General features: G+C 40.3%; 1 protein-coding gene across 1 annotated transcript in view; it reads right to left on the bottom strand.

The window, feature by feature from the left end:
- klf7a (Kruppel-like factor 7a) overlaps window positions 1-27,708 on the bottom strand; it is a 91,112-nt gene that overhangs the window by 22,884 nt on the left and 40,520 nt on the right. The window contains exon 2 of the mRNA XM_033979997.2: window positions 14,478-15,096. Within this exon, the coding sequence (XP_033835888.1) occupies window positions 14,478-15,096 (619 nt within the window). The remainder of the gene's footprint in view (window positions 1-14,477; window positions 15,097-27,708) is intronic.

The following is a 27,708-nucleotide window of genomic DNA, read 5'->3' as shown; positions in this document are numbered from 1 at the left end:
TTTGTTTCAATCTAACAGTAACTAGGAGCGTTTAACCCGATCTCCAGCTTAGTCCCTCATAATCTGATTAGGCTGTGTGAGTGTGGATTACAGTGCTGCTAACCATCTCATGTCGGTTATCTGCTTAAGTGGATTAATCTAAGGCACTGTTTTTACCCCGGGCGCGAGAGGCATGTATAGGCGCCAATCGATATCACGACTCTACATGAGGAATTTGACACGTATGCCATCCATCCATTTACTTGTGCTTATCCGGGGCCGGGTTTAAAATGGGACTCCCAGACTTTCCCAACCCCAGACACTTCCTCCAGCTCCTCCAGTGGAACCCAAAGTCATTCCAAGTGCCTATACACAAAATCTTTCCACTTGATATTTAGGACTACAAATGGTAATAATAACTTTTTGACGATTCAGGTAAAAAAAAGTGCTTTTCAGTTTAAACCAGCTGGATTTCAGCATTGAATCTGGCAACCCAAATGAGAGATGTTGCGGCGTATTGTGCAAAAACTAGACATTATTTATGACTAGCTTTGCATTCTTAAAAGTTACGCCATGTAAGCTGTCTTTTATAGTATCTTCAAGCTGCTTGTTTCCCTGAAGATGTTATTAATTTGCCTCAAATGTTCCATAGTATTTCATTAAACGTATTTATTATTTCGCTTTTTTTCATTTAAATAGTCACGTTTTTAGTTAGCGCTTTTCAACCTTCAAAGCGCTTTACATCAAGGAACCACTCACCCATTCACACGCACATTCATACACCGGTGCACGCAGACACTGGGGTGAGGTGGGTTAAGTGTCTTGCACAAGGACACAACGACAGTATTGAAAGCTGGGAGCTGGAATCGCACCGCCAACCCGTGGGTCAACAGCGCTACTGTCGTCCCAGTGCGTGTTTACAGAATTTTCCTTACTAAAAAGACCTCAATTGCATACTTGTGATTCGCCTCTCCACAGACTTGACCTGTACTTTGGCTTGGTGGCTGCACATGCTTGTCTCCACGGAAATATATGTATAAGTTTAAAGCCAAACTGTGCAACATTCCAGGCAAAGCAATAACATCTCATCCCCACTGAGAACCGTTGCATAGTGTAGCTTCAATAAACATAACAAGTTGACCTTTCAGAACAACGAACAAACTCCATCTTGAAAACTTTTTACACTATTTTTTTTTTTTTTTTTTTCAATCCATTATTTTTAACAATCCATTACGGTGCATTTTGTGTCCTTCTCGGCAAACACTGTCGGCTGTTAAAACCCTTTCTCTCTCTGCAAATCAAATCAGCCATTTTGTGTTTTCCTTACATAATCTGATAGAGTAGTGTAATCCCATTATGTGGAATCTGTTACTTCCGTTAGACCTCGCGCACGTCCTCCCCCCCGTACCCCCGCCCTCCCCGCCCATAGCCCCTCCCCCTTGCAGCCTCGCAGGTGCCGTAGTGGTGCTTTAATTGCATTGGTTCCATTATCCGCAGTGAAAGTGGACACAGAGGGGTCTCCGAGGTCATTAAGGATCACTCGGCGAGGAGCATGCTAGCTTAATTGCTAGTCCTGCTGGTTTGGTGATGTGATTTTAAAGTGGTCAATGTAAAATTAAAGGCGCTGTGGTCCAAAGTTGTTCCTCACTTACCTTATGCATTGCGAACATCCTAATTATTCACCAGGATGAGTTTATAAGCGCTTTTCACAACTTTCAGAGACCAATTAGCATGCTAACACACAATTCCCGATTACCGAACACTATAATACTTCATAATTAGATGCGAACAGTACACATCATACTTATTTTGACCTTAAGAGCTACTTACGCAATATATCTGTACTAGGGCAAGACACATTTTGCTCAAAAACATGGGAATGACACAGCAACGTCAACGTACAGGTTAGATCTGTGGAGAGGTGACCCCATGCATGGTAAGAAAGTACAAGTTCATAAGGTGTTTTTGAGTAATAAAACATCTGTAATGGAATAGATGTAAGATAGGTAAGTTTAATGCAGTACTGAGGAACATTCCAGGCAAAGCAAAAACATCTCCATGGAGACAAGCAGGTGTTGTATCCTCTGCCAGAAAAGTTACACAGTACATGAAGTTAAAAAATGGTAATTAATGCATGTTAGGAAAACGTAGGAGAGTATAAATATTCAATAGGAGTTTTTTGGTGCTTAGCTAAAGAAACATTGCTAATATAATATAACAAACGGATCCCTCTGTGTGATGTCATCAAGTGGTAATCTGAGAAGTGCTCCTCTGTGTTTTTAAAGACCATTCACCTTCTCCAGACTTGATCATTTCAGCACTCAATTTTTGCTTCACTAGATTAAGCTAGCTAACCCAAATCAATGCTAGCGGCTACTGTTTTAGCCTGTTTTAAACTGCTTCACTCAGCTGGCAACCATTTGTATACTTAAAAAAAAAATCATCTTGTTTGCCAATTACATTATTTCTAATTGCACTGTGAAATATTAAGCTGTCCATAGTTAATTTAGAACAATGTGAAATTATTTGAAACTGAAAAAAATTGAAAAAATTGCTTGGACGAACACCTGTAGTAGACTTAAGAGTGCATTATATCATTTTCCTATAGCTATTTTCATTAACATTATTACTTTCTTTGCCCAGAATGTTACACAGTAAAGCATTACACTTTCCGTCTCCACGGAGATACTCCGTTGATACAACCAGACCAAGTTACAGGTTAGATCAATGGAGAGGCGACCCCACTCACAGTTTTAATGCATATTTGTCAAGTTACTTTCTTTGCAATAAAAACATCTGAAATTGAATAAACACGAAACCGATATGCTTAATGCCGTGCTGTGAAACATTCCAAGCAACGCAATAACATCTCCATGGAGGCAGCGCACCAGAAAAGTTACATAGTGGCCTACAATGCTCTATACAGTGAAGTGGTCGAAGATATTAATGCCATACTTATTGATGCAAGGATCATAAGACCAAAAGCGGCTTAAGCTAGCCTATGATTTCACCTCGTTAGCTAGCTAATGTAATGTAAACGGCTCAACGTTAGCTTGATGGTACCTTGATGGCGGTGCTAGCATGCGTGTACCTAGAGCGCTCCTTATAATGGCATTTTAATGTGCTCCAATAGTACATACAGTTACATAGGTCTCTCCGAAAAGTGTCACCCATCCCCCCCTTTAAAAGCTTCCCTGCGTCACTTAGGAGGCTCAGATAAGGACGCAACATCTGTCTCGTTATTCAACCCGAGAACGGTAGGATGATGGAGGAGACGGGCTGAAAGAATGGAGAGAGTGATGGAGGGGTAGGAGACAGGTGGGTGGGGGTGCCTTATGTAAGATGGACTCGTTTAGATGGTTTGGAGCATGTGTAACCTGGCTAACGTCAGACTGATTTGCGTGGCATTTTGATTTGAGTTTTTCGCATTTATCTGGAAAGGCTAGATTGTTGAAAGCGATAAGGAAACGGTGGAACGCCATGATGAATATTTGAATGATTGGTCGAAGAGTGAAAACAACAAAACGCAGCGAAAAAACTTCCCTGTCGACAAAAGCAAACGAAATTGTCTTTATTTCTGATCAAATACGCTGTCAGCGTTCAATTCAATTCATTCTATTTTTGTAACGCCCAAAATCACAACAACAGTTGTCTCGAAGGGTGTTCATGTTTTGGTTGATGGGGGAAACCGGAGTACCCGGAGGAAACCCATCCAGACATGGGGAGAAACATGCAAAACTCCACACAGAAAAGCCTGGGCGACCCGGGATCGAACCAAACCTTCTTGCTGTGAGGCATGAGTGTTGCCACCGTGCTGCTTACACACAAAAACAAACAGGAAAATCAAGCGTCAATCAGCGTTAGCATGATTGTTTTGGTTCGCTTGGGCGCTTCACCTTTGGCTCCACCCAAACCACAGCGCTGCTCTGTGATTGGTCCGAACCGCTGGAGAACTGCTAGAGAACCGCTGGAGAACTGTTGGAGACTTGAGCCCAATCGTGACAATGGGAGTGTTCCAAGATGGATTCTCGTGCATTTGTGAACAAACCCATGCCACGCTGTGACACACTAGATCAGAGGTGTCAAACTCATTTTCACCGAGGGCCACATCAGTAAAATGGCTGCCCTCAAAAGGCCAGATGTAAAATAAATCTAACTACTTTTAACTTGTTAATTGTTTCTGTATTTATCACTTATTCAACTTACAAACATTGCATATGCATTTGCCTAAATGCAAAAATATGGCTGTGTAACTGTGTATCTCCTGATAAAATGACATTTTAAGATCATCATACCTTTTAACTTACTCCTTCAAGGGCCACATAAAATGATGCAAAGGGCCACATTTGGCCCGTGGGCCTTGAGTTTGACACATGTGCACTAGATCAAAACTGGGAGTAAACCTGGACTAAACCATGACTAGAAAATGGAATAAAACTACAAACCAAGACAAGTCTGAACACTCACGTTATGTCACCGCGGAGAAAAGCCAAACTCCGTCTTCTGAATCCTAAGTTCCCGTAGCAACCTCTTCAGATAGAGCCATACAGTGCCACAGGCTGGGCACTGCTCGCCATTATCCCGACAAGTTTAAAGATGTCATTACTCAAATCCGCTCTCTTAGTTGTTATTTCCATAAATTACGGCAGAGAAAGGCGACGATGTAATCTGGAATTAGCACTGTGCAGTTGAAATAGCGGTGCCCCGTAGAGCTTCTGGTGAATAGGCTTAGAGAGATAAGGAATGGTACAATTAGATTTGGGGCAGGCTGAGGGAGAGGATGGAGACACTGGCTTACTCTGCTGTCTGTCGCAGTCTACGTCTTTATTTTAAACGGAAATTTCTTACATATATTGTTTTGATTTTAGTTGTGTGTTTTGTTTTGCTATAAAGGGCCCGAATTGCGCTATTTTCGGATTTGTTATAATGTTGTTTCCTCATTGCAAACAGACCTGGAGTTGTGTTTTGTTTCATTCATGCATGTTTCACTCACAAATTCTGCATATTTAGGCTGTGTTCTGCTCTCAAACTGAAAAAACTCTATTCCACCTTGTGATGTCATATTGTAATACAGGAAGTGCTCAATCGTGTTTGTTAACTCCAAAAACCTTCCCTAGAATAATTTGGATCACTTCAGCTCAGGAATTGCCAGTTTCTACTGAACTAACGGTAAAAGTTATCTGTTTACCCCTGAAAACAACCACTTCATGACATCACAAGGTGGAACAGAGCATTTTGAGGTTTGATATACAGACATCCCAATAATGCAAGGTTACTCAAATACGTGTGAATGAAACAAAACACAACTCCAGGTATGTTTTAGAGGAGCTAACAACGTTATAACATGGCTTAAAGTTCAGAAGAGTCCATTTTGGTCATTATCTAACAATATAAACAATATAAAGCTCCATGGTCCTTGCAGAAATTGTTCAACTTGTAAAAAAAATATTGTTACGCCAACCATCAATGAAAGTATGATGCAACGTACCTGAATTAATATTAAGGTACTCTATTATCCCCATTGGGAAACTGGTCCTCTGCATTTGACCCATCCTTTTCTGGGTTAAACCTGTCAGAAGCAGCGGGACCATCGCCAAATTTTGAGCTAGTCTTGGGCAAAACGACCATAGCTGGAGCATTGTACCTATTGTGCATGTTTTGGATGGATGGGTGAAACCAAAATGAGTGAAGGAAACCCACACAGACACAGGGAGAACATGCAAACTCCACGCAAAAAGACCTAGCTGACTCGGGAGTTGAATCTAGAACCTTTTTGCTGTGAGGTGTGAGCGCTAGCCACTGTGCCACCATATAATAAAGGAAATAAGTATTACTGAACAACTGAGATGGACTCTTCGATATTATAAAGAGTTAGCCAAGGATTGAAAAGCTAAAAAAATAAAATTATCTGATGAAATGTTCTGAAATGTAGCTTATTTTCAAGGTCTCGGCTGCAGCCAAAACTCTGCTGCAGGAAAGGTGCCAATTTAGTGCAATATTTTGGAAATGAGCGGTGAAATAGTTTGACTAAAAAAACCAAAAACAAAGCTGCGGAGCTAGCACGGTGGCTGGTTAGCTTGTTAGTTTGAGCGTCTGGTGAAGGTGTAGGGACTTTAAGAACACGGGAGCACTTTTGGACCACCTGATGATGTCAAGAGGTGTTTTGAATTCCTAAATTTATATGATTTCTCAGACAAGCATGAATGAAACAAAACACAACACCAGGTATTTTTTTGATAAGGCAAAATTATCAAAAGTTTCAGCGAAATATGACTTTTCCAATGTTTCTCCTTCCATCTCCTCTGTTATTGCTTTGCCCTGAATGTTCCACAGTATGGCATTAAACCTATCCATATCTACGGACACAAGCCAGCGCTGACACCTAGCTGAGTTACAAGTCAGATCTATGAAGACGCGATCCCGGTCACAGTAAGAATACGTATTTTCCACGTTATTTTTGAGCGATAAAAACGACTGCAATTATATAAATGCAAGATAGATGTGTTTGTTCAATACTGTGGAACATTTTAGTCAAGCAATGAGACAAGGAGGTGGCGTACCCTTGGCTAGAAAAGTTACGTAATCCATCTTTAAGTCAAGTATTCGCAAATTTGTGTGCGCATTTAATCTCTGCGGTTTCACTTTATCCGTCAGTCTTTTATGTTCGAGGATTTTCGTGGAGCGAATAGTTGCCATTCACCTTGGGATTCTCGAACAGATAAACCGAGGCGTCAGTTCCATCATTGCAATACTTGGAAATATATTTTTTTATTTGATTTTTTTTCAATAAAATGCCTCTTGAGAAGAATTGACAAAAAGACTGAAATATGAGCCGACAAACTGAAACAAGAATCACATTTCAGGACACATTTGTACAGATCTAAACTACGGTTTAGTGTTTTTTTATTAGCTTATTTTTTCCCACATTTTTCTTGTCCGTGGAATTATGAAACTTTTGCAGCCCTAGTTACAATATACAGGTCAGCTCTGTGGAGAGATGAGCCTGCTGCTTGTAAGATGTAAGATTGCATGTTTTTCAAGGTATCTTTTTCATGCACGCAAATTCAAAAGTTACATAATGCATCTTTAACCATAGATTAGGCCACATGTGTCAAACTCAAGGCCCGGGGGCCAAATGCGGCCCGCTACATCATTTTATGTGGCCCGCGAGAAGATAAATTAAAAGGCATGACCGTCATTTTAAAATTAGTCTATACTGCTTTAATGTGTGCACTGACAATAAACTAATGAGATTTTCCCAGCAAGTGGAACTGAGAAATATTTGCAAATGATCATCACAAAATGTTCATGAAGAGGAAAATTGTTGGCGTGGAAGGAAGTTGGGAGGAAGAAGGGTGAAGATGAATACAAGTTTGTGCTTTGAGGAGAAAAATCTGTATGTTTTTTGTGTTATGAGGCGGGGTCGGTACAATCTACATCGACATTTTGACACCAAACATGGAGCTAAGTATGCAAAAGTTAGTCTGCAAGAAAAACAACAATTTGTCCAATAATTAAAATGCTGTAAAAGGCCGTATTTGAAGCAGAGCTGAAGGTCTGTGAGCAGGTTTGTCCCGACCAGATACACACTTTTAAAAATGTCAGTTTATCACAGAAACCGATATTTATCAAGTTAAAAAGTAATAACATTTATTTTACATGACATTCGGTTGCATTTAGTGACATTTACACTGCAGCACAGTTACATCTGGCCCTTGATGGCGGCCATTTTGCTGATGTGACCCTCGGTGAAAATGAGTTTGACGCCCCTGGATTAGACTAATATTTGTTTAAAAGAACCTTGTTTAATCCCTCAGTTACAAAAATCAATTCTGGCAACTGGATAAAAGCTTTAGAGTGAAGATGTTTCGCTGCACTTCTGAGCCTTCAGTACTTGTAATACTTGTAATACTTCGATACGTTTACTATGTTTTAACGACATGATTCTGCTTAAAGTCCACATTTTACACGCGTTCAGAAGAATTGACAAAAAGACTTAAATATGAACTGGTTAATCCAAGATCTAGATCGTTTTGTTTTTGTTTTGTTTTTTTTGCATTGTTTCTTTCAAAGGTCTTTTTATTTGGCAGTAAGTATTAGATCGTTTTTTATTAGCAAATTTTTCGCCGATTTTTTTGGCGTTCGTGAAAAAAATTATGGCACTTCAAAAACGGTGGCATTTCAAGTTGCCAATTTCCATTCCATTCCCATTTCGATTCCATAGCGATTCATCTTTCAGCCTGTCCTTCCCGTATTGTTTTGAAGCCGATCCGTCTGTCACCTCTGCTTGGATGTCGGAGCACTTCTCTCCCGTGGTGAGCCCTGGTTGGCATGGAGCTTAATCCCCGTTGGAGAGGCTTCAGTCTGCAGGGAGAGAACCATGATCGCGTGTCTGCCCTTTGTTTTTCACCCCGGCTCGCACCTCCTCCTCGGGTATGACAGGGCACATCCAGGGGTGTGAACGCAAAGACGCCCGAGCAGACACGATTTTGACAGCGGGATTTGGAGAGGGATTCACAGCAAATAGGCAAAACGTGAGAGTGTGAAGAAGCATTTCAGAGTGATGTCCTTGGATGTTTTTATAGTCATTTTTGGGTCTTAAATATTCAAAATCTTGACAATTTAAAGGTTCACGATGCAACTTTTCTGGTCGAATATCTCTATGGGGATGGTCTTGCTTTGGAATGTTACAGAGTATGGCAATAAACATGTGTATCTCCATGGAAAAAAGCGAGTGACACCATCTTGACAATTTAAAGGTTCTTTGTGCAACTTTTCTGGTCGAAAGTCTCCATTGGGATGTTCCACAGTATGGCAATAAACATGTCTATCTCCATGGAAACAAGTAGGTGACACCATCTTGACAATTTAAAGATTCACTATGTAACATTTCTGTTCAAGGGTCTCCATGAGGATATTGTTTTGCCTGGAATGTTCCACAGTATGGCAATAAACATCTATCTCCATGGAGACAAGTAGATGATACCATCTTGACAATTTTAAGGTTCAGTATGTAACTTTTCTGGTCGAAGGTCTCCATGTGGATATTCTTGCTTTGGAATGTTCCACAGTATGGCAATGAACATATCTATTTCCATGGAAACAAGCAGGTGATGCTATCTTGACAATTTAAAGATTCACGATGTAACTTTTGTGGTTGAAGGTCTCTATGGGGATGGTTCTTTGCCCGGAATGTTCCACAGTATTGCAATAAACATGTCTATCTCCATGGCGACAAGTAGCGGACGCCATCTTAACCATTTAAAGGTTCACTATATAACTTTTCTGGTCTGAGGATGTTGTTTTGTCTGGAATGTTCCACAGTATGGCAATAAACATATCTATCTCCGTAGAAACAAGCAGGTGACACCATCTTGATAATTTAAAGGTTCACTATGTAACTTTTCTGGTTGAAGGTCTCTATGGGGATGTTTCTTTGCCTGGAATGTTCCACAATATGGCAAAAAAAATCTATCTCCATGAAATCAAGTACAATTTAAAGGTTCACTGTGTAACTTTTCTGGTCGAAATGTCTCTATGGGGATGTCCTTGCATTGGAATGTTCCGCAGTATGGCAATAAACATGTCTATCTCCATGGAAACAAGTAGGTGAGACCATCATGACAATTTAAAGGTTCACTATGTAACTTTTCTGGTTGAAGATCTCCATGGGGATGTTTCTTTGCCTGGAATGTTCCACAGTATGGCAATGAACATCTATCTCCATGGAGACAAATACGTGACACCATCAGGCTAAATTACAGGTTAGCTCTGTGGAGATGCAACACTCAGTAAAAATGCATGTTGCTCTACGTAGCTTTGAGCAATAAAAACAGATGTAACTGAATACTGCTAAATGTTTAATGCCATGCTGTGGGACATTCCAAGTAAAGTGATGGCATCTCCACGGAGACAAGCAGGTGATGGAAGCCCAGTAGAATGGTTACACAGTGCCACTTTGATTGAGGTGAACAATAAACATAACTTTGCATATGCCCTTGAGCAACATATTTCACCCATCGTGTTGGAGAGTTGAAAATATTCTAGATTTGATGTATCCTAGCCGTCATTTCCTAGTTATTTGTACTCGCATTTTGTATATAGATCTATTTGTTATTTAGATCTATTGGCTGGATCAAAAACTATGAGTACAGAAAATAAAATAGCTCCTAGCCTACTTCACAACGTCAACGGATCAGGCTACACTGGCGTTATTTGATTGTTATCTTAAGCTAACAATGCTAACTAATTATCCATACTTGTGGTGTTCCAGACAATTGGGAGATTGGTTATTATCCACTTGACTGTTGCAAGTTCCGACCTCAGAGCTGGAATGACTCATATGTAAAGAATACGGCTAACGCTGAACCGTAAGCTAATGAAATGTAAACACGATACGAGCGTCTCTATATGTTAAGTAAGAATACTGTTTGATTTTTATCTGGAACACATGTTTACAATGGTTATGTAATGGTGAACATGACTTCTTCCTGTATTGAGGGACTTTTATAGCAACTTAAACTAGCAAAACGTTAGCATAGCATGATTAATTGAATATTCCATTACTTTAAAGTGTGTATGACAGGTTCTTATGATGAATTTTCACTGATTTTGGCGGGATAATGCCTATACTTTTATACTAATCAAAAAGCAATTCGCAAAGAAATGTTGAAAAGTAAGTTCTGAAGTTCTGAAACACACTTACGACATGACGTCGAGAGAATTCTATCCAAAAGTTTGGCACAATTTTCATGTAAGAAACCAGTTTTTCTGATACGAAAAACATTATTTCAACAAAAGATGTGCTTTCTTATATTTGGATTCTGAAAGTTGGCGGTTTGCATCCCTCTCTCGACATTAGCATCATTGGTAGAGCGGTTAAATTGGTCGTGCAAATCCAGCTCCCACAGATGAATGCTGCCGTTGCGTCCTTGGGCAAGACACTTTACCCACCTCGCCCTCAGTGTCTGCATACACTGCTTTATGTCTGAATGAATATGTGAGTGTAAAGCATTTGAAGAGCGTTGAAGGTAGAAAAGCGCTATATAAAACTGTTACCATTTACCTTGGTTGCTAGGTAACAGTTATGGAATTCCCCGTGTGATGGCGTCATTTCAAACCAAACTGGCTAAACTGTGAAAAAATTGGGCAAAACCTTAAATATAATGATCTTAACAGTTGTGTTTTAGTAAAATGGGGAGTCTCACCTGTCATAAGCACTTTAAACTCCACGCAGTGTAAACTACCATCTAAATTCATTACGTTTTTACTTTCAAGTTCACACTCGTGACCTAGCCTCCACCCGGCAGAGCACAGTGTGGACTTCAGAGCGTTGAATACGGGAGTGAAATGGCGCCGTATCCAGGTCAGTCCATCCATCAGCGCGCACTTACTCAGACGGAGGACAGGGCGGCGACAGGGGCCTGAGTGCTCTAGGATTGAGATGGAGGAGAGGCGGACATAACCTCCCTCCCCCCATCCCTCCGCCTCTTCCACGGCTCCCATCTTCAGGAGAAAACCTTGACGAGAAAGGCTGCGTCCCGGCTTAGGCTTGAAAGAATGGGATTAGCACGAGTGGGATTTCAAGTGTGTGGGCATATTTTTATCAGACATGAGTGAAGTTCCATAGGGCGGGTTTTTCTTATCGGTTCTGTCCGTTTTATACCAGGAAGCAGGTATGGATTTGGGTATTATTTTTGAAATAAGGTTATCTGCCAAAACAGTGTAACGTTTTTTCCAGATTCAACCTTTTTATCTTGTAATTGCGTTATAATGTTTTCCTCATCTGTCAGTCATGCATATCTAAAGGTACACTGTAACTTTTCAGGCCGAGAATCTGCTACCTGCTTGTCTCCATGGAGATTGTGTTGCCTAGAATGTTCCACTGTATGGTAGAGCTGCAAGAATCAATCAAAAATAATTGTGACTTATCATATAGTCATATAAAGGCTGACCATTCTGATAGTAGTGCAAATTGTGGACTAATAATAAATAACAACAAAAAATCTACTAGTTGACTACTGGAATAATTGCGGCCCTACTTACAAGTTACAGGTCAGATCTATGGAGAGATGAGCCTGCTTCTTGCAAGATTACATGTTTTTCAAGGTGGACCCCAAATGAAAAGGGAAAAAATGCACCTTTAACCAGTGATCAGGCTAATATTTGTTTAAAGGAACCGGATGTGGTGTGCGTTCTTACTGTTTTTTAAAAAGTATTGCAATTGTAACTGAAGCTGGGTTGTCCGTGCCTTAACCTGCAGATAGAGGACACATACAAGCTTTTCTCATTCTCAGTTTATGGACAGGCCTTATGTGAAAGCTCAGAACCTCTAGAATTCACTCACTGAGCTAGCTAGTACTGATTAATTGATTGGCTGCAGTTGCCGGGATTTAGGTAGTGACGATTCAGAACAGTGAGAGTCCTTTTAGGTTAAACCAACTGGATTTGAGCATTGAAACTGGCAACCCAAATGAGAGACTCATGTGAAGCTCATTCTGCTTTCTTGGATAATCGTATTACAACAATGTTATCAAGTGTACCTCGTATCTGAGGACACAGATAGGTCATATATATGGAATGCTTTAAAACGCCAGGAAATAACAGCTTCTGCCCCTCCCTTCCCAGCATCATTACAGCTCGACACCGTGAGCCAGTCGTTTAACTTCCTGGACGTTTAAAGCTGCCACCAACAATGGAGTCAATCAATTTCATCAGGTGCAGGTGGATCGGATAGCCAGCCTCTCCAAAGTCGTCCTCCCAGGGCCAATTAGCCAGCCGCGAATCCAAGCTAGCAGCAACTAACTCGTGCGTCGCAAATTAAGTGCCTTCATTAAAACAAAAAACAACCTTACTCGGGTTTTAAAATGGCTATTAAGGATCTGTACAAGTGTTTAAGCCATGTGGAAAAAGTGCGTTTTAATGAGCTTGTTAATGCGTAAGAAGAATACAAAAGCGGTAATGATGGAAGGTGAGTGGAGACCAGACTATTGCGCCAGATATTTTCCGGCTATGAGAGAGATGAGGTAATTTCTTGCACATTTACATCAAGGAAAGGAGGTATATGCATTCAAATCCTTAATCGTGTTTTTAGGTACGGCTACGGAGACTGGACATTTATTATATAAGAAACAAGAAATATGTGACTTCAATAGTTGTAATTATGACTGCTAATGAATTTAATTAATGTTGCAAAGATAGTTTGTTGGCCTAATTGCAATACTTTTTTTTTTTAAACAAAAATATCAGAAAGCTAAATGTGTTTATTGACAACAAAAATTGTCCTAAAACTGAGTACTAAAAGCAAATCCTACAGCAATGTGAAACAAGGAACATCCAGTTTAGACCAATATATTGACTTGTGTTGGAAACTTTTAACTATAGACTGTGTAAAAGAAGTGGATGTCGCCCACAGCGTTCGGCTCCAGTCAAATGAAGGTCATTGAGGCCAACAGTTACAGGAACAAATTTGGAGTCGAGTTCCATATTTGGAATTCCAACCACGACGATCTTAGCGACCAAAGAGCCAATCTGGAGCCACGCTGTTGAAGGTAACGTCCCTTGCCGCTTAGCAACGCTGTCAATCAAACTTGTTGCTAACACTAGCGGAGCAACCTCGGGGAAAGAAGGACCCTGATTTGTCTGTTATTAATGTTCTTATTTTGATTTACGGGCACAACAGTGAAATAAAAATGCTGGGATCAAAATGACGAGCCTGACAGCAGCAGCTACAGAGAGAGGGGCAACAGTTTTTCAGTGTAAAGTGAATTGGAGTCGATGGTGTGGGAAGCGTGGCCATGCTTACCACCTATTTGAGACGTGAAGACTAGCTTAGCTAATATATATATACAGTCTGTCGTTTGAACCATAATCATTTATACATTTGAGTAGCAATACATTTCATTGTACTTTCTAATCATTTCAGAACCAAACTTTCCTCTGCTAAGCCATCAATCCAGTCAATCCATTAGCAAATTGATGCTAATATTAGCTTTTGTGCTTTCTTTTTAGTCATTTAAAATTCCATGGCAATGTGATACAAGTGACTTCAAGATTAGACCAATTATTATTATTATTTTTTAATATTAATACATATTTTAATTTATGCAGAAAGAAATGCATTTGAAGTTTTCTGATGACATATAAAGCTATTTTGCTCTTTAAGGTTTGAACCACAACAAAGAATTTATGTTGCTAAAATACAGTCATTATTGCTACCATAGACTGTATAAAAGAATGGACATAGCTAACCTGCTAGCCTCTGCGTTCCAAATAGGAAGTGATCATGGGTGTGCTTCCAGCTCCATCGAGTCCAATTCACATTCTATAGAAAAACTGTTGATCCTTTCTCTCTAACTGCTGCAGTGAGCCTCGTCATTTTGGTCTCAGAATGTTCTTTTTAACTCACTCTACCTGATCCTGGTGTTTATATTTAGACTATAATACAATATTTAGTAGCAATCAAATGAACTTCTGATTGCACATTCTTAGACTGTTACCTGTGTGTGTCCGCTGGTGCGCCTTTAGGTGGGAGCTCTTGGTGTAGACTTTCCGGCACCCGTTGAACTGACAGCGGTGAATCCTCTTCTTGTTCTCCGGAATATCACCCATTCCGATCACACAATTCCCGCTCTCGTCCTCGTCTTTTATCCTGACCGGGAGCGCCTGGGCTGCCACTAACCGCGCCGCGCTTAGTCCCACCTTCCTGGCAACCAACTTCAACGTCAAAGTCCCGTCGGCCGAAGCTGTCAAAGTCTGGTTGGGTTTCACCAGATGCCTACCAAGTTCCGGTGACGAAGGAGGTGTCAATGAAGTCACAGCGCTGAGTTGGGCTTGGTGGACTCCTTCTAGACCTTCCACGTTCTCCATTGCGTGGTTCTTGGGTTTCAGGTCTCTTTTGGGGTTTGAGGACTTGCGACTAGGGCAAAGGAGGACCGGGGGTGGGCTGGGAGGTTCCGGGAGGTTGGGCAAGTCGGGAACAAGTCCGTCGGATAGGTCTTCCTCGCTGCTGTCTTCCTTCAGGTACGCAGGAGTGAGGAGGCCTTCCAAGTCCTGGTCGAAGAGTTCGGATAATCGTTTGGGTTCGGTCTGAAGGTAGCGCTCCAATTCAAGGCAAGTCTGTAAAGGAGAAAGAAATGAGTTAGAATATAGTTCCATCTAGACTGACTGATCTCGATTGTAATTCCTTTTAATCAAGAGGACTTTTTAATCGTTGGCGTTTAACAAAAGTTCGATTTCTTCCTCCAAATTCTTCCATCTGCTACAAAACACATTCTTTTACTGATAGAAAAACTGGCTGTAGACCTATCTCCATTAAAAAAAGACCCAAGCTGATCGTTAAAATTAGACATGACTGAATCTTGATTTGTATTAATTATAACCATCAGTACAACATAGAGTGTGGAGCATTTCTGTACAGAGATTATATGATTTCTCACCAAACATTTTGGCTGAAAAACTGGACTAGGATTGCTGGTTTCTGGACTCTGGAAAGGTTGCCCCATTGACAGAAGAATGGGTTGAATCCCAAGATAAATACGTAAACACACGCTACTAAAATGTCAAACTTGTTATAAATACTAAAGGTTCAATACAGATTTTGATACCACAATGATAATAAAACACTTTTTTTTTTTATACAATAGAATATAATTTCAACACAGTACCCTAGTCTTACAGTATTTCTACAGATCCAGACCAAGATCAAGTCCAAAACAACCAAAATGTACTTCTTAGCTTACATAAATTGTTGCTAAAATCCTCAATACGCACCAATTTATGCTATGAATTATGAAAAAAATCTACTTTGTCTAATTTATCCAACTATAAGGATTGGACAACGAGTCACAAAGAAGTATTAATTCATGTTTTCTGAGGTAGATTTAAAAACAGTGAGAGGACCCAAGATTCATTGCTGATGGCCTGGAAATGTAACCTTTGACAGGCCGAAGCGCTAACCACTCTGCCAAAACACAGTTATTTTAGTTTCTTCTACATTTGACTGGAGTTTTTTACCTCCTCTGACTAAACCTTCTTAGTAAATCTTGCTCTTTCAACCCAGAAGAAAGAAATATGTAACAAATCAAATCCACGAAGCAAAGGCGATGCAATTTTCTCTCCAAATACACGCCGAAACAGCTTGCCACCTTCTCCAAAAATATAATTTCCACTCTATTGAGCACCTGGACTAGCAATCGCTCCCATTAGCCACACTTTGCAAGGCTGCTTGGATTCTCGTTTCCCGGTAACACTTGGAAAGGTAGGCGAAGGGAGTGGGGGAAAAAATACATCTTGACACTAACTGCTCTAAAAAATCCCGTTTGACACATTGAGCAGTCATTAGATTGGGAGATATGTCTTAAAAAGCGACCGGAGGGGGTTGGTTTGGAGAGGAGGGGGGGGTCGGTGCCATCAGTGTACCCAGGCGGGGGGGACTTAGCATGGTTGCCAGCTGCCACAGGATCGCGCGCGCAGATAGGCAGCGGAGATTACCTGATTACTGTCTGATTGATTACACATGCTGCGGGAGAATGGAAAGTAGGGTAGAAGTGGTACGACTGGCAGAACTCTGATTACAAAAGATTATCTAATATTTGAACATAGAGTTTGAATGATGTAAATAACTTGCAAGTTGGCTGTTGATTGGTTAATTTGTCACCTTGTATAAAACGGTTTGCCTAGGCTGGAGTAAGTGTTGTCCAAATGATCCCGATACTAAGATTTCAAACGCAATTTCAAAGCTAAGGAAAAGACTTCATACTCAATACCGATTCTGATACCACGATGCTATTAAAATACACTCTTTTTGTACACAACAGAATGTCATTTTCAGCATTAAACGGTAGTATTTTCTTTTAAATTACCATGAGGCCTTATATTTGTGTAATCCCTCAGTCATCGAAGTAGGTTCCGTAATGGTCCGTGGGTGTATACTCGTCTATGTGGTGTAAAGATATTCAGAAAAGGTTTGTTTTTGTCCTTTGTCCTGTGAATGTGACTTGGTTAGTATCGATACCTGCTCAAATGAGTGTCTAGTTTCGATGCAAGTTTTAGTATCGATTAGTGTCTGATTTTTCCGATACTTTTGACAACCCTGATCCTAACCACCACTAAAACTAGTATTGAAACTTGATACTCATTTGAACATGTATCGATACTGAAAGAGTTGCATAAATAGGACACGGTGGTACATTTTCTGAATAGTTTTAGAATGGTCAAGAAACTGCTATTAAATTGTGCTCAAAATCGCGTTCTATTGTCTAAAATGACATTAATTATTATGTTTTTATGATCGTTGTGGTATCAAAATTGTTATTGGGTCTTTTTCTTTGTATTAAAGTCACAATATTAAAATTTCAAACTTTATTTCAAAACATAGGAAAAAAGCAATATCTCATGCAGTTTTGGACACTACAGTGAAAAAATACACTTCTCGTTACTCCATGGAGATTAGATGGAGATGCACCTTGAATAGAATGTTCCACAGTATGGCATTAAACATATATCTTCCTGGAGACAAACAGATGACACCACCTAGACTAGGTACTGGTCAGATCTGCGGAAAGGCAAGCCAGCTCATAGTAAGAATGCATGTTTTCAAGTTGTTATTATTATGAGCAATAAGAACACCTGTAATTGAATGCATGCAAGATAAAGATACATTTAATGCCACACTGTGATGCATTCCAGGCATACATCTCCGTGGAGACAATCAGGTGCACCATAAATGCACCATAAAAGTTGCATAGTGCGCCTTTAAGCTCTAAGTACACACACAAACCCATTTTTTCCACACTTGATAAATTGAAAAAGGAAAAAAAAACGACTACAATATCTCATTATGTACCACTCTAAATATAACGAGGCAATGCTTTGATAACTCTATGAAAACATTCCTCAAATTCATCATCCGCTACCTGGCAACTACTACAAAATCCTTCCCAGCCTGATTGATTCTGTCCTAACACGCCATCCCCAAAGCCAAGCCATTGGATCTCCCCCAAGTCCCCTAAACGCTCCGCTCCTATCAAACAACATTTTATAGCACCTAAGCTAGCCATGTGCACCCCGGCTTTAGTCCGTGCCAAGATAGCAAGATTTATTCTCCTGTAGTTATGGTTCACTTCTTCCTTATTACGCTACACACATCCCCGGCTCTCCAAATAAAAGCCAGCATCTCTTATTTGCGCAATCCTGAGTAGTCTATTACCTAACCGCGAAACTTGGCAAAGGTTGCACGGGGAGAGGTGTCCAAGGATAGAGCTATTACGGACAAGAGCCCAGTTTGATCACCGGCTTCGGATGGTCGGTCGTGTATTTGCTTGTAGCCGCTAACCTATTTTGACAGGCGGGAGCGCGGCAAGGGAGTCCAGCGGCCCCTCTCAACTTCATTTGTGTGTAAATTCTAACTGACAATCCAGACTGCTCGTGCCATTATACCAAATAAGGTTGTATATAGACTCTTGTTTGCACCTTCTAAAAATAAATGGACGGGTCTTTTTCACCGTATTGGGAATTGAGAAGAGGAGGGGAGGGGTTGTTGCTGAGGCGCTAAGCTAGCTCTCCTACGGGTCTTTGATGAACATGGTGATAAAGGCGTTGAACCTGCTTTTTACTGTCTTAAAAACATGAAAAAAAAAACGCACTAGTTAATTTTAAACAGTTTGCAGCGCTCCAAAGTTATTCCTCAGTTACTATATGCATTCTGAGCATCCTGATTATTCACCATGATGAGTTTATAAGCACGTTTCATAATGTTCAGGCAACAGAGCAGAGTTTACCTTCACTGTAAAGCTTAGAATAACAAGACTGCCATGTCCAGAATGAAGAAACTGCTGTTAAGTTGTGTTTAAAACGGCATTATATTATACATTGTAAAGCTAACAGCGCACTTCCTGATTCTCAGACAATAAATAGTAATTATAACAAGATGCAGACAAAACACAGCTGGTTTATTTTGACCTCAACAGCTGCTCGTACAATGTATCTGTACTGGGGGAAGACAAATTTTGCTCAAATACATGGAAGAAAAATGGGTACAGGCCCTTTAAATGGTATTAAACTATCACCATGGAGACAAGCAGCTGACACCACCCAGCTAAGTTACAGGTCAGACCTGTGGAGAGGAGACCCCGCTCTCAATAAGAATGCATTTTTTTCCCCAAGGTATTTATTTTCGAGCGATTGGGAAGAGAAGGGAAGGCACTGTTGCTAAGGCGGTAAGCTAGCTCTCCTCCAAGTCTTCCAGGAACAAACAGAAATTGTGGTTCTTTGGGAGTGTTTACGCAATTTGCATACCGACGCGGAATTAAGAAGCTAGTCAAGGTTGCATCTGCGGCGGGGAGACAGAATAGCATAAACGAATCCCGCTAGCTCTGAATGTGTTGAATGCTGTAATAATAATGAGGCTAATCGTAAGAAATCGCAGGCTGTGGCGTCATATTGATAGATGGCATTAAATAAAAATCGAACCAAGGACAAAAGGGTGTTGGAAAAGACAGATTTTTACTCAAAGGGTATGTTTGGTTTTAATATTTAATGCACAAGAGCTCTTTAGCATTGATTTCATAGGAGCACTGTAGATCTATGGCTCAAGGTATGGTATCACACTACATATAATATACTAGATACGTATTTGGCCTTTTTTATGGCAAATATTAAGATATAAATACAATTAAAATAAATAAATACATGAAATAAATAGATAAAAAGCTCACTATAGCTTTTCAAGAAGACCACCTGCTATCTCCACGGATATGTTGCTCCTTTTGCTTATAAAGTTACACAGTATGGCGTTAAACCTATCAGTCGCCATGGAAATAAGCAGGCGATACTACCAGGACAATTCATAAATCAGATCTGTGGAGAGGCAAGCCTGCTCACACGTAAGAATGCATGTTTTTAAGGTGATTTTTAGCACGTGTGCATGCCGTAATGCCATATTGTGGAGCATTCTAGGCAACGCAATAGCATCTCCATGGAGACAGGAAGGTGACTAGCTATTTTTTATGCAGAATAAGACAGGATATTTGAAATTACAGTGTTTGCAATTGCGATTTCACTTTGATTACCGTTAATCTTAGGCCCTATAGTAAGTATTGTGACATTTTTAGTATCGATACATGGTGTAGTTTTGACACTAGTTTTAGCATCGATTAGTATCTTATTTTCGATATTTTTAACAAACCTCCACAGTATTATTTCCACAGACTTCAGTACAAAACATCACCGTATAGCGCTGCACAAATGGCACTAATTCCACTTCACTTTTGGCTATGTGAATCTCACCGGGTGTGACATATGACACCCACTTTTCATTCTCACTCGTTTGCACCCTATTCTCGTCTCCTCACCCACTCCCCTTCTCCTCTCTCCTCCCTTTCATGCTCCCTTCTTTTCCCAAGGTGACGACTAATTACGGTCCTTAAAGGAGAGGACCCAAAACGCTGAGGTACGGCAAACCTGGCTGCAAGGGAGAGATAGTTACAGGGAGTGGGAAAGAGGATAGAAGAGGATAAGGAGAGGAAGAAGGGAGAGGTGGGGGTAAGGTGAGGTACTGAGCGTGATATTTCGACTTTATTTTCACAGAGGGGGGTGATCCTTTTCGGGGGGGAGGCGTGACATTTTGCCGGAACGGGATTGTGTCAGCGGGGAGAGAGGGGAAAGGGGTTGGCACACGCTAAATGTTAGGTTAGGACCCACAAGGAAAGAGTGGCAGTAAAGGTTTAAAGAGCAATGTTCGGGAGACATCTTGACACGGAGACATGGATACCGTTGGGAAGAAATCGGAATTTGGACTCGATTTGGATACTAAGGAATACATTTGATACTCACTACCGTTTCCGATACCACAATGATAACAGAAAACACTCTTTCTTTAGACAATAGAACGTGATTTTCAACATTAAATACAAGTACTTTCTTTAATATTCCCATGTGGCCTTAGATCTGTGTACTCCCTCAGTCGTCCAGGTAGTTTCCACAGTGGTCCATGGACGTATTCTAGTCTATGTGTCTTATACTTGTTCTGACGCAACTCAAGATCATTCTCAAGCAATTTGGGAAAAGGTTTGAGTATCTAGTTTTGATACTAGTTTTAGCATCGATTATTATCTCATTTTCCATATTTCTAACAACCCTAAAAGGTGCAGTTGTTTAGGTAATACCGTATGTCGCCATGGGGGTCTTTTTCTTTGTAAAAGCTGCCAATCCTGTAGTTTAGACGTCTACAAACATGTTCTGAAATGTCCCAGTGGGTCAGATGTCCTCGCTATGTCTCTACATCCCAAATATGTCCAGAAATGCATGGGATTCTTTTGTACATTTATCACTTCTCTCAAATGTGAATGCTAAAGGTCCACTATGTTTACCTGGCATCCAAAACACACACTTCGCCAATACTTTACGAAGAAGTCTGATCACTGTTGAATATCCCCCTGTTCAGATGGGCGTGATTGACAGCTGGATTAGCCAATCAGGGACACGCAATAACAGATATTTTTATTGCTGAAACGTACCTTTCAAAACATGTACTCTTACTTTGAGTGGGGTTGCCTCTCTGCAGATCTGACATGTAGCATAACCTAGCGGTGTCACCTGGGTGTCTCCATGGAGATAGATTAGTGGAGCAAGCCAGATGCGAGAACAACTCCATGGAGACAAGCAGTTGGCTAACACTCCACTAGAAAGGTTACGTAGTGCGCCTTTATGGATAGGTTAGATATAATCTTGATTTTGAAAAAAGTTTAGCAATCTGATGAAAGAAACTACTGCTGCTACTATTACTACAACTGATGCTACTACTACTACTACTACTGCTGCTACTATTACTACAACTGATGCTACTACTACTACTGCTGCTGCTACTGGTACTACAGATGCTGCTGCTACTACTACTACTACTACTGCTACTATTACTACAACTGATGCTACTACTACTACTACTGCTGCTACTAGTACCACTACAGCTACATCTGCTGCTGCTGCTACTATTACTACTACTAGTAATACTACTACTATGTTTGCTATCACTACAATTGCTATGACTATTACTGTGTCTGCTGCTGCTACTATTACTATTACTGCTACTACTACTATTAATATTACTACAACTAATTCATTCATTTTAACAAACTATATTACACAGACGTTCAAATTGTTCCGGCTTTTTACTTCACACAACCTGAAAACTTGCAAGTATCTACACATTTTCATCAACAATAGTCTTTCCATGTTTTTTTTTCTTTTTCCTGTCCACTCCTCCACTCGTCCACTCCTCCACTCCTCCATCCCGCCCCTCCCCAGAGCCTCACCCTCCCTTAGGTGGTGACACTAGCATTGTTCGTATAAGGTCACGCGGCTCTTCGGTTCTTTTCCACCGTACTGCCAGTTCTCCAGCCTAATTGTACTTTTTAATGCGTAATCATGAATCCTTCTCTTCGGAACACCTACTCACACACCAGCTAACTAGCATCTCCGCGTCTGACCCGATGTGTGGGCAAGACGGTCAGATTTAAATTTGAGATATTGTGGAGATACGTGAAGGTGGAGAGCTATACCATCAATTGGGAGTCTATTAAGAAACTGGAAAAGTCAAATTTGGTTCCGTTTTGAAAAAGTATCTCGTCTTGGAGGATCATTATTTGTTACTCACAAAACTTGCCATAATTAAGGTGCTCGTCGCCATGGAGATGTTACTGCAATGCCTTGAATGTTCCACCTGAAACCTATTAATTTGCATATATTCATTTGCAATTTGCAGGTTATGTTTGCTCAAAAATCCCTTGAAAAACAGTCCTGTCGTCCTGTTCTAGTCCTGATTTAGTAATCAAGTCCCAGTGTTGCTGTGGTGACCGTGTAAGTGATCGTAGTTTCGCCTCTCCGCAGATATGACCTACAATTTGCCCAAGTGGTGTCCAATGCTTGTCTTTATGAAATTAGATATGTTCAATGTCACACTGAGGAACATTCAAGACAAAGCAGTAACATCTCTGTGGAGACAAGCAGGCGGTAGATGTTCGACCAGAAAAGTTCCATAGTGCGTCATTAAACTCATGGCTTGAAATGCTTTCAACTGAAGGATCGCACCAAATTTTGAAGCTAGAGCGAAAAATAATTACACTTTTGGTCATTTGTGCTTGATGAGATGACATTGAACCGCCAATTGTTCTCTCAAGTGGCTGGGTCACATAATTACAGAGATATTACCCGTAAACCAGGACAAAATATATGAATTGTAATAGTAGTAACAGTTCTGTACCTGAAAAACAGAACTAGTTAATTTGAAACGGTTTGCTACGAGTGGTTCAAAGTTTTTCCTCACTTACCTTATGCACTTTGAACATCTTAATTATTCACTGCAATGAGCTTATAAGCACTTTTTACAACTTTGGAGTTTTGCAATCACGGCGATGCTAACAACAACTAGCATGCTAACCACACACTTGCTGATTCTTGGACAATAAAACACTTTGTAACTGCACAGTGTGGACAGAGTACACAGTGGACTTATTTTGACCTCAAGAGCTGCTTATACAATAGACAATTTACTGGGGCAAGACTAGTTTAGCTTGAAAAAATAGTGTACAGGCCCTTTAAATTCAAATTCTACCCAAAAAAAAACAAAAAAAAAAAACATGTTTAACTGAAAATTTTGACATGTCACATGGATCAAACCTAGAAATACACAGTGAAAAGCCATTTTTGTTAAGATGTCGATTTGACTAGCATGCGCCAATCGTCGTAGTACAAAGCTAGCGTACATTTCTTGAAGAGCTTTTGTGGATGATTCTTTCAGACTAGCAGGGATAAGCTCAGACAATCCACTGGCCGCTATACAAGACCCCCCAATGTATCCCCCCAAATTGGAGCAAATCATGTTAGCCAACCGAAACCGTCAACCGTAGCCTATAGCCCGTGTGTTAGCTTGTTTCTATCATATAATTCATTCAATATAATTCATTCAATCTATTCTATTCTATTATTCTTTATCGCATTTGCACAGTCGGGGATTTCGTGCACGGGTGGGCAGGGCTGTAGATTATGTAGGCATTTGTATACATATAAATCCAATAAGACTGACAATATAGCTTTTGGTTAGCTGTCAGATCTGTCAATGTGTTTTTAGAAGAGATGGTTAGCAGAATTTTAGCATGGCCAGGATATTGGAGAAAACCGTGTTGTGTAGCTAATATGTGGGTAGATTTTTAAGAATGTGTTTGTGTGTGGGATTGTGCAGATATGAATTTTTAAAAAGGATATTTATGATTAGAATTCTTCGTAAGCCAAAGTAGAGGATTCAATGTTGTTAGATAGAATTGGCAGTTTTGTAAGAAAATAAAAATACGCAGCTTGTACGGTCGTGACGGTGAAGACTACTTGAGTTATTTTGGTTCTTTTGCGCTAACCATGTTATAACGGCTTCATCAAAAACATCCTGAGTAGTCCGCCACATGATCAAATGGCAGTAATTTAGGGCTAGCGTTAGCGCCGGAGTTTTCGTCAAATATAATTCAAAGGAATAGTAACTTCAAAAGCAGTTTTCTCAAAATGATTTATTTCACATTTTGAAGCTAAGATTTCCAGTCTAAGTAGCACCCTCATACAACAAATTAACCACTTTTGAACCTATGAGATTTAAAAGTGCACTGTATAACTTTGTCTCTATTGGACAGTTAATGCTTTGTCTGAAATGTTCCATAGTATGGCATTAAACTTAGGCCTATTCAATTAAAGTATGCTTTTGCGCAATATACAAACGTAACACTGGGTCACTATATCTCTAAGGCAGACCAGCAAATGACAAACCTTTCACACAAAAAGTTACATAATATACCTTTTAAAAGAATTCTTTGCTAATATCTATTTCCAGTTTAACCCAAAAAATCAAAACAAAATTGACTAAAAAGGAAAAAGTCAACAAAATGAACCAAGAATTTTTTACGTGGCTCTATCATTTATTTTATTTATTTAAAAAAAAAAAAGCATTTTCACTAAATTTATCTGTAAACAACTTCAACTTTATTCTTAAATTTAAACAAAAATCTGGTTAAAAAGAGCCCTCTCCTGTCTCCTCCAATGACACAACCTGATGATCTTTTTTACCCTGCTCTCCGGCAAATCTGGCCCAACTCAAGTCTCCTGCCACAGCCATCAAAGCCCCCGCTGCCTCCCAACTGTTAGCACCCCGCTAGCACGCTAATAAAAAGCCCTAGCTTATAAATATGAACAGAGGAGCGTGTCCTGGTGCCCTGAAGGAAAACCCAAAACAGCACTAAATCGGCGAGAGGAGGATACGCCTCATTAGTTTAGGGGATGTTTAGCTAGCTTAGCATCGTTGCGCGCGGAGACAAGATGCTATGTGTGTTAATTGATGAGCGAGTTGAAAAGGTTAGCGGCGTAAAGGGGGCATTGCCTGGTGATGAGAGGTAGGTTAAACTGACTAATGATTCCCCGAAGCGGTTGCCATGGTGAAAGAAAAAAAACAGACTATGCAAATGTTGAAATGAATTTGGGGGCATTGGATAATTGGGATGTTTGGGCAGCAGACGTTTAGGGAGTGTACTCATGAAAAAGGAGGGTTTTTTTTCATTAAAATAGAAAAAAAACGTTTTGTAGGTATTGTTGTCCTGAAAAATTTGTCTGCATTTGACCCATTTTTGGACTAGACCCACTGAGACTTGTCTTGGACCAACTTTTTGAGCTAGGTTCAAGGTCAGGAGTCACTAGCTGGAATATGAGCTTAACGCACATATTCCATCCATCCATTTTTATCTTTAGCTTATCCGGGGGCCGGGTCACAGGGACAGCAGTCTAAGGAGGGACTCCCAGACTTCCCTCACCCCAGACATGTCCTTCAGCTCCTCCGTTGGGACCCCAAGGCGTTCCAGGCCAGCCGAGAGACAATGCCGAGGATGTGCATATTATATAGACTAAAGAGAATATACGGAATAAACATGGGAATTGAACCTGGTACCTTCTTGTTGTGAGGCAAAAATGCTAACCACGCATTAGCCTAATGTAAAAATGTCAGATTTGTGTCACGATTTGTCAAGTTGTCTTTTTATAGATCCCAAACCTGTCCTATAGACGAATACGTTCTATCTGTTTCAACATTATTTTAGGTTTAACAAAGTCCAAATATCGTTTAAAGTCTCGAAATCCATTGCAATTTACAGCACGCCGTGTTTTCAAAATTTAAACTTTCAACTGCACTTTCGATCGACTCTTTTGGTGTTAGAAAAACGCTATCTTCCCTACCATTCTTCAACTACTACTGTTAAAAGCCCTTATAATACAGCGCCAAGCGAACTATCGACTGGTGAGAAGTTAGACGTAAGCCGTATTGAATTGAGTTGAATCTTGTTTCGTTTTTTTGTTTTTTTTTTTCAAGATCTGGACTTTTGATTTCATATTCCACGAAACTGTGTTACTTCTTTTATTAGTTTTGTGTAACCTCAAGAGATAAGATCAATATTAAAGAATTTTAGAACGCCAAATAACCCGCTTCCATTATATTGCAAGTTGCCAGGTCAGGTAGAATCATCATCTGTTAGAAACTAGAAAATACACACTTTTCATTGCGTTTTCGACGGCAATTATCTTGGTTAAATTGGAAAAAGATTGCATTTTGGGGCAGATTTGACATGTTGATTACATAGCAGAGGTATTGTTATGAGTTGGACAATGTGGCTACCGCATAGAAGATACCATAATTATAGTGTTTGGAAGTAATGACAAGTTTAGTTCAAAAGTATGGAGCAATTTTAATAGTCAAAATGGTCTCGTCTGGGCATTGTGATGATTCAGTTTCCTTCAATAAGTGATACATAAGGTTGTGCATTCACTAAAATTGCACTAGACGCGGTGGGTTAAGTGTCTTGCCCAAGGACACGACGACAGCGGTCATCTGTGGGAGCTGGAATCGCACCCCCAACCTGTGGACCTGTCCGCTCAACCATTCACGTTTATGTTGAGCGTGGGATTCGAACCGCCAACCTTTTGATCAGTGGATACCAACTCTACCGACTGAGCTCCTGTCACCCAAAGTAGCAGTAGTACAAGTAGTAGTAGTTGTAGTAATAGTAGTAATAGTAGTAGCATGTAATGTTGTGCATTGTTCGTTGCACCCAGAAGTATTATTAGCGGTAGTAGTTGACATGAAACTGCATCGACACCAGTATTACTTGGAAGTATTGGAAGTAATAAATACTTACAATAGCTGTATTATCACAGTAGAGGTAGCACTTGTGGTTTGTAGTAGTAGTAGAATTGGGTGCAGCAGTGGTATCAAAAGCAGTAATACTTGTTGCATTGGCAGTTGTAGTAGGAGGAGTTATACTAAATCTATAAAAGAACACATTTACAGTACTACTAATGGAAAAGCATTGTAGTAGTAGTAGCAGTAGTAGTAGTCGCAGCAGTAGTAGCAGTAGTACTATTAGTAACAGCAGTAGTAATGGTAGTAGTAGTATTAGCAGCAGTAGCAGTAGTACTAGCAGCAGTAGTAGCAGCAATAGTGGCATTAGTAGCAGTAATACTAGTAGTAGCAGTAGTAGTAGCACTAGTAGCAGTAGCAGTCGTACCAATAGTACGAGTAGCAGCAACAGTAGTAGCAGAAGCAGCTTTCTTAACACACTCTTGTTCATCATACAAACACAAAAAGTCCAACCTCCCCTCCACCCCTTCCAAAAGGACTCCCCCTCCCCCCTCCCTCTCCGGTGGAACTACTCC

Source organism: Periophthalmus magnuspinnatus, chromosome 2 (assembly GCF_009829125.3).
Source record: "Periophthalmus magnuspinnatus isolate fPerMag1 chromosome 2, fPerMag1.2.pri, whole genome shotgun sequence".
NCBI lineage: Eukaryota > Metazoa > Chordata > Actinopteri > Gobiiformes > Gobiidae > Periophthalmus > Periophthalmus magnuspinnatus.
Note: the sequence above shows the minus strand (reverse complement) of the source record. Positions and strands in the feature narration are given on the sequence as shown.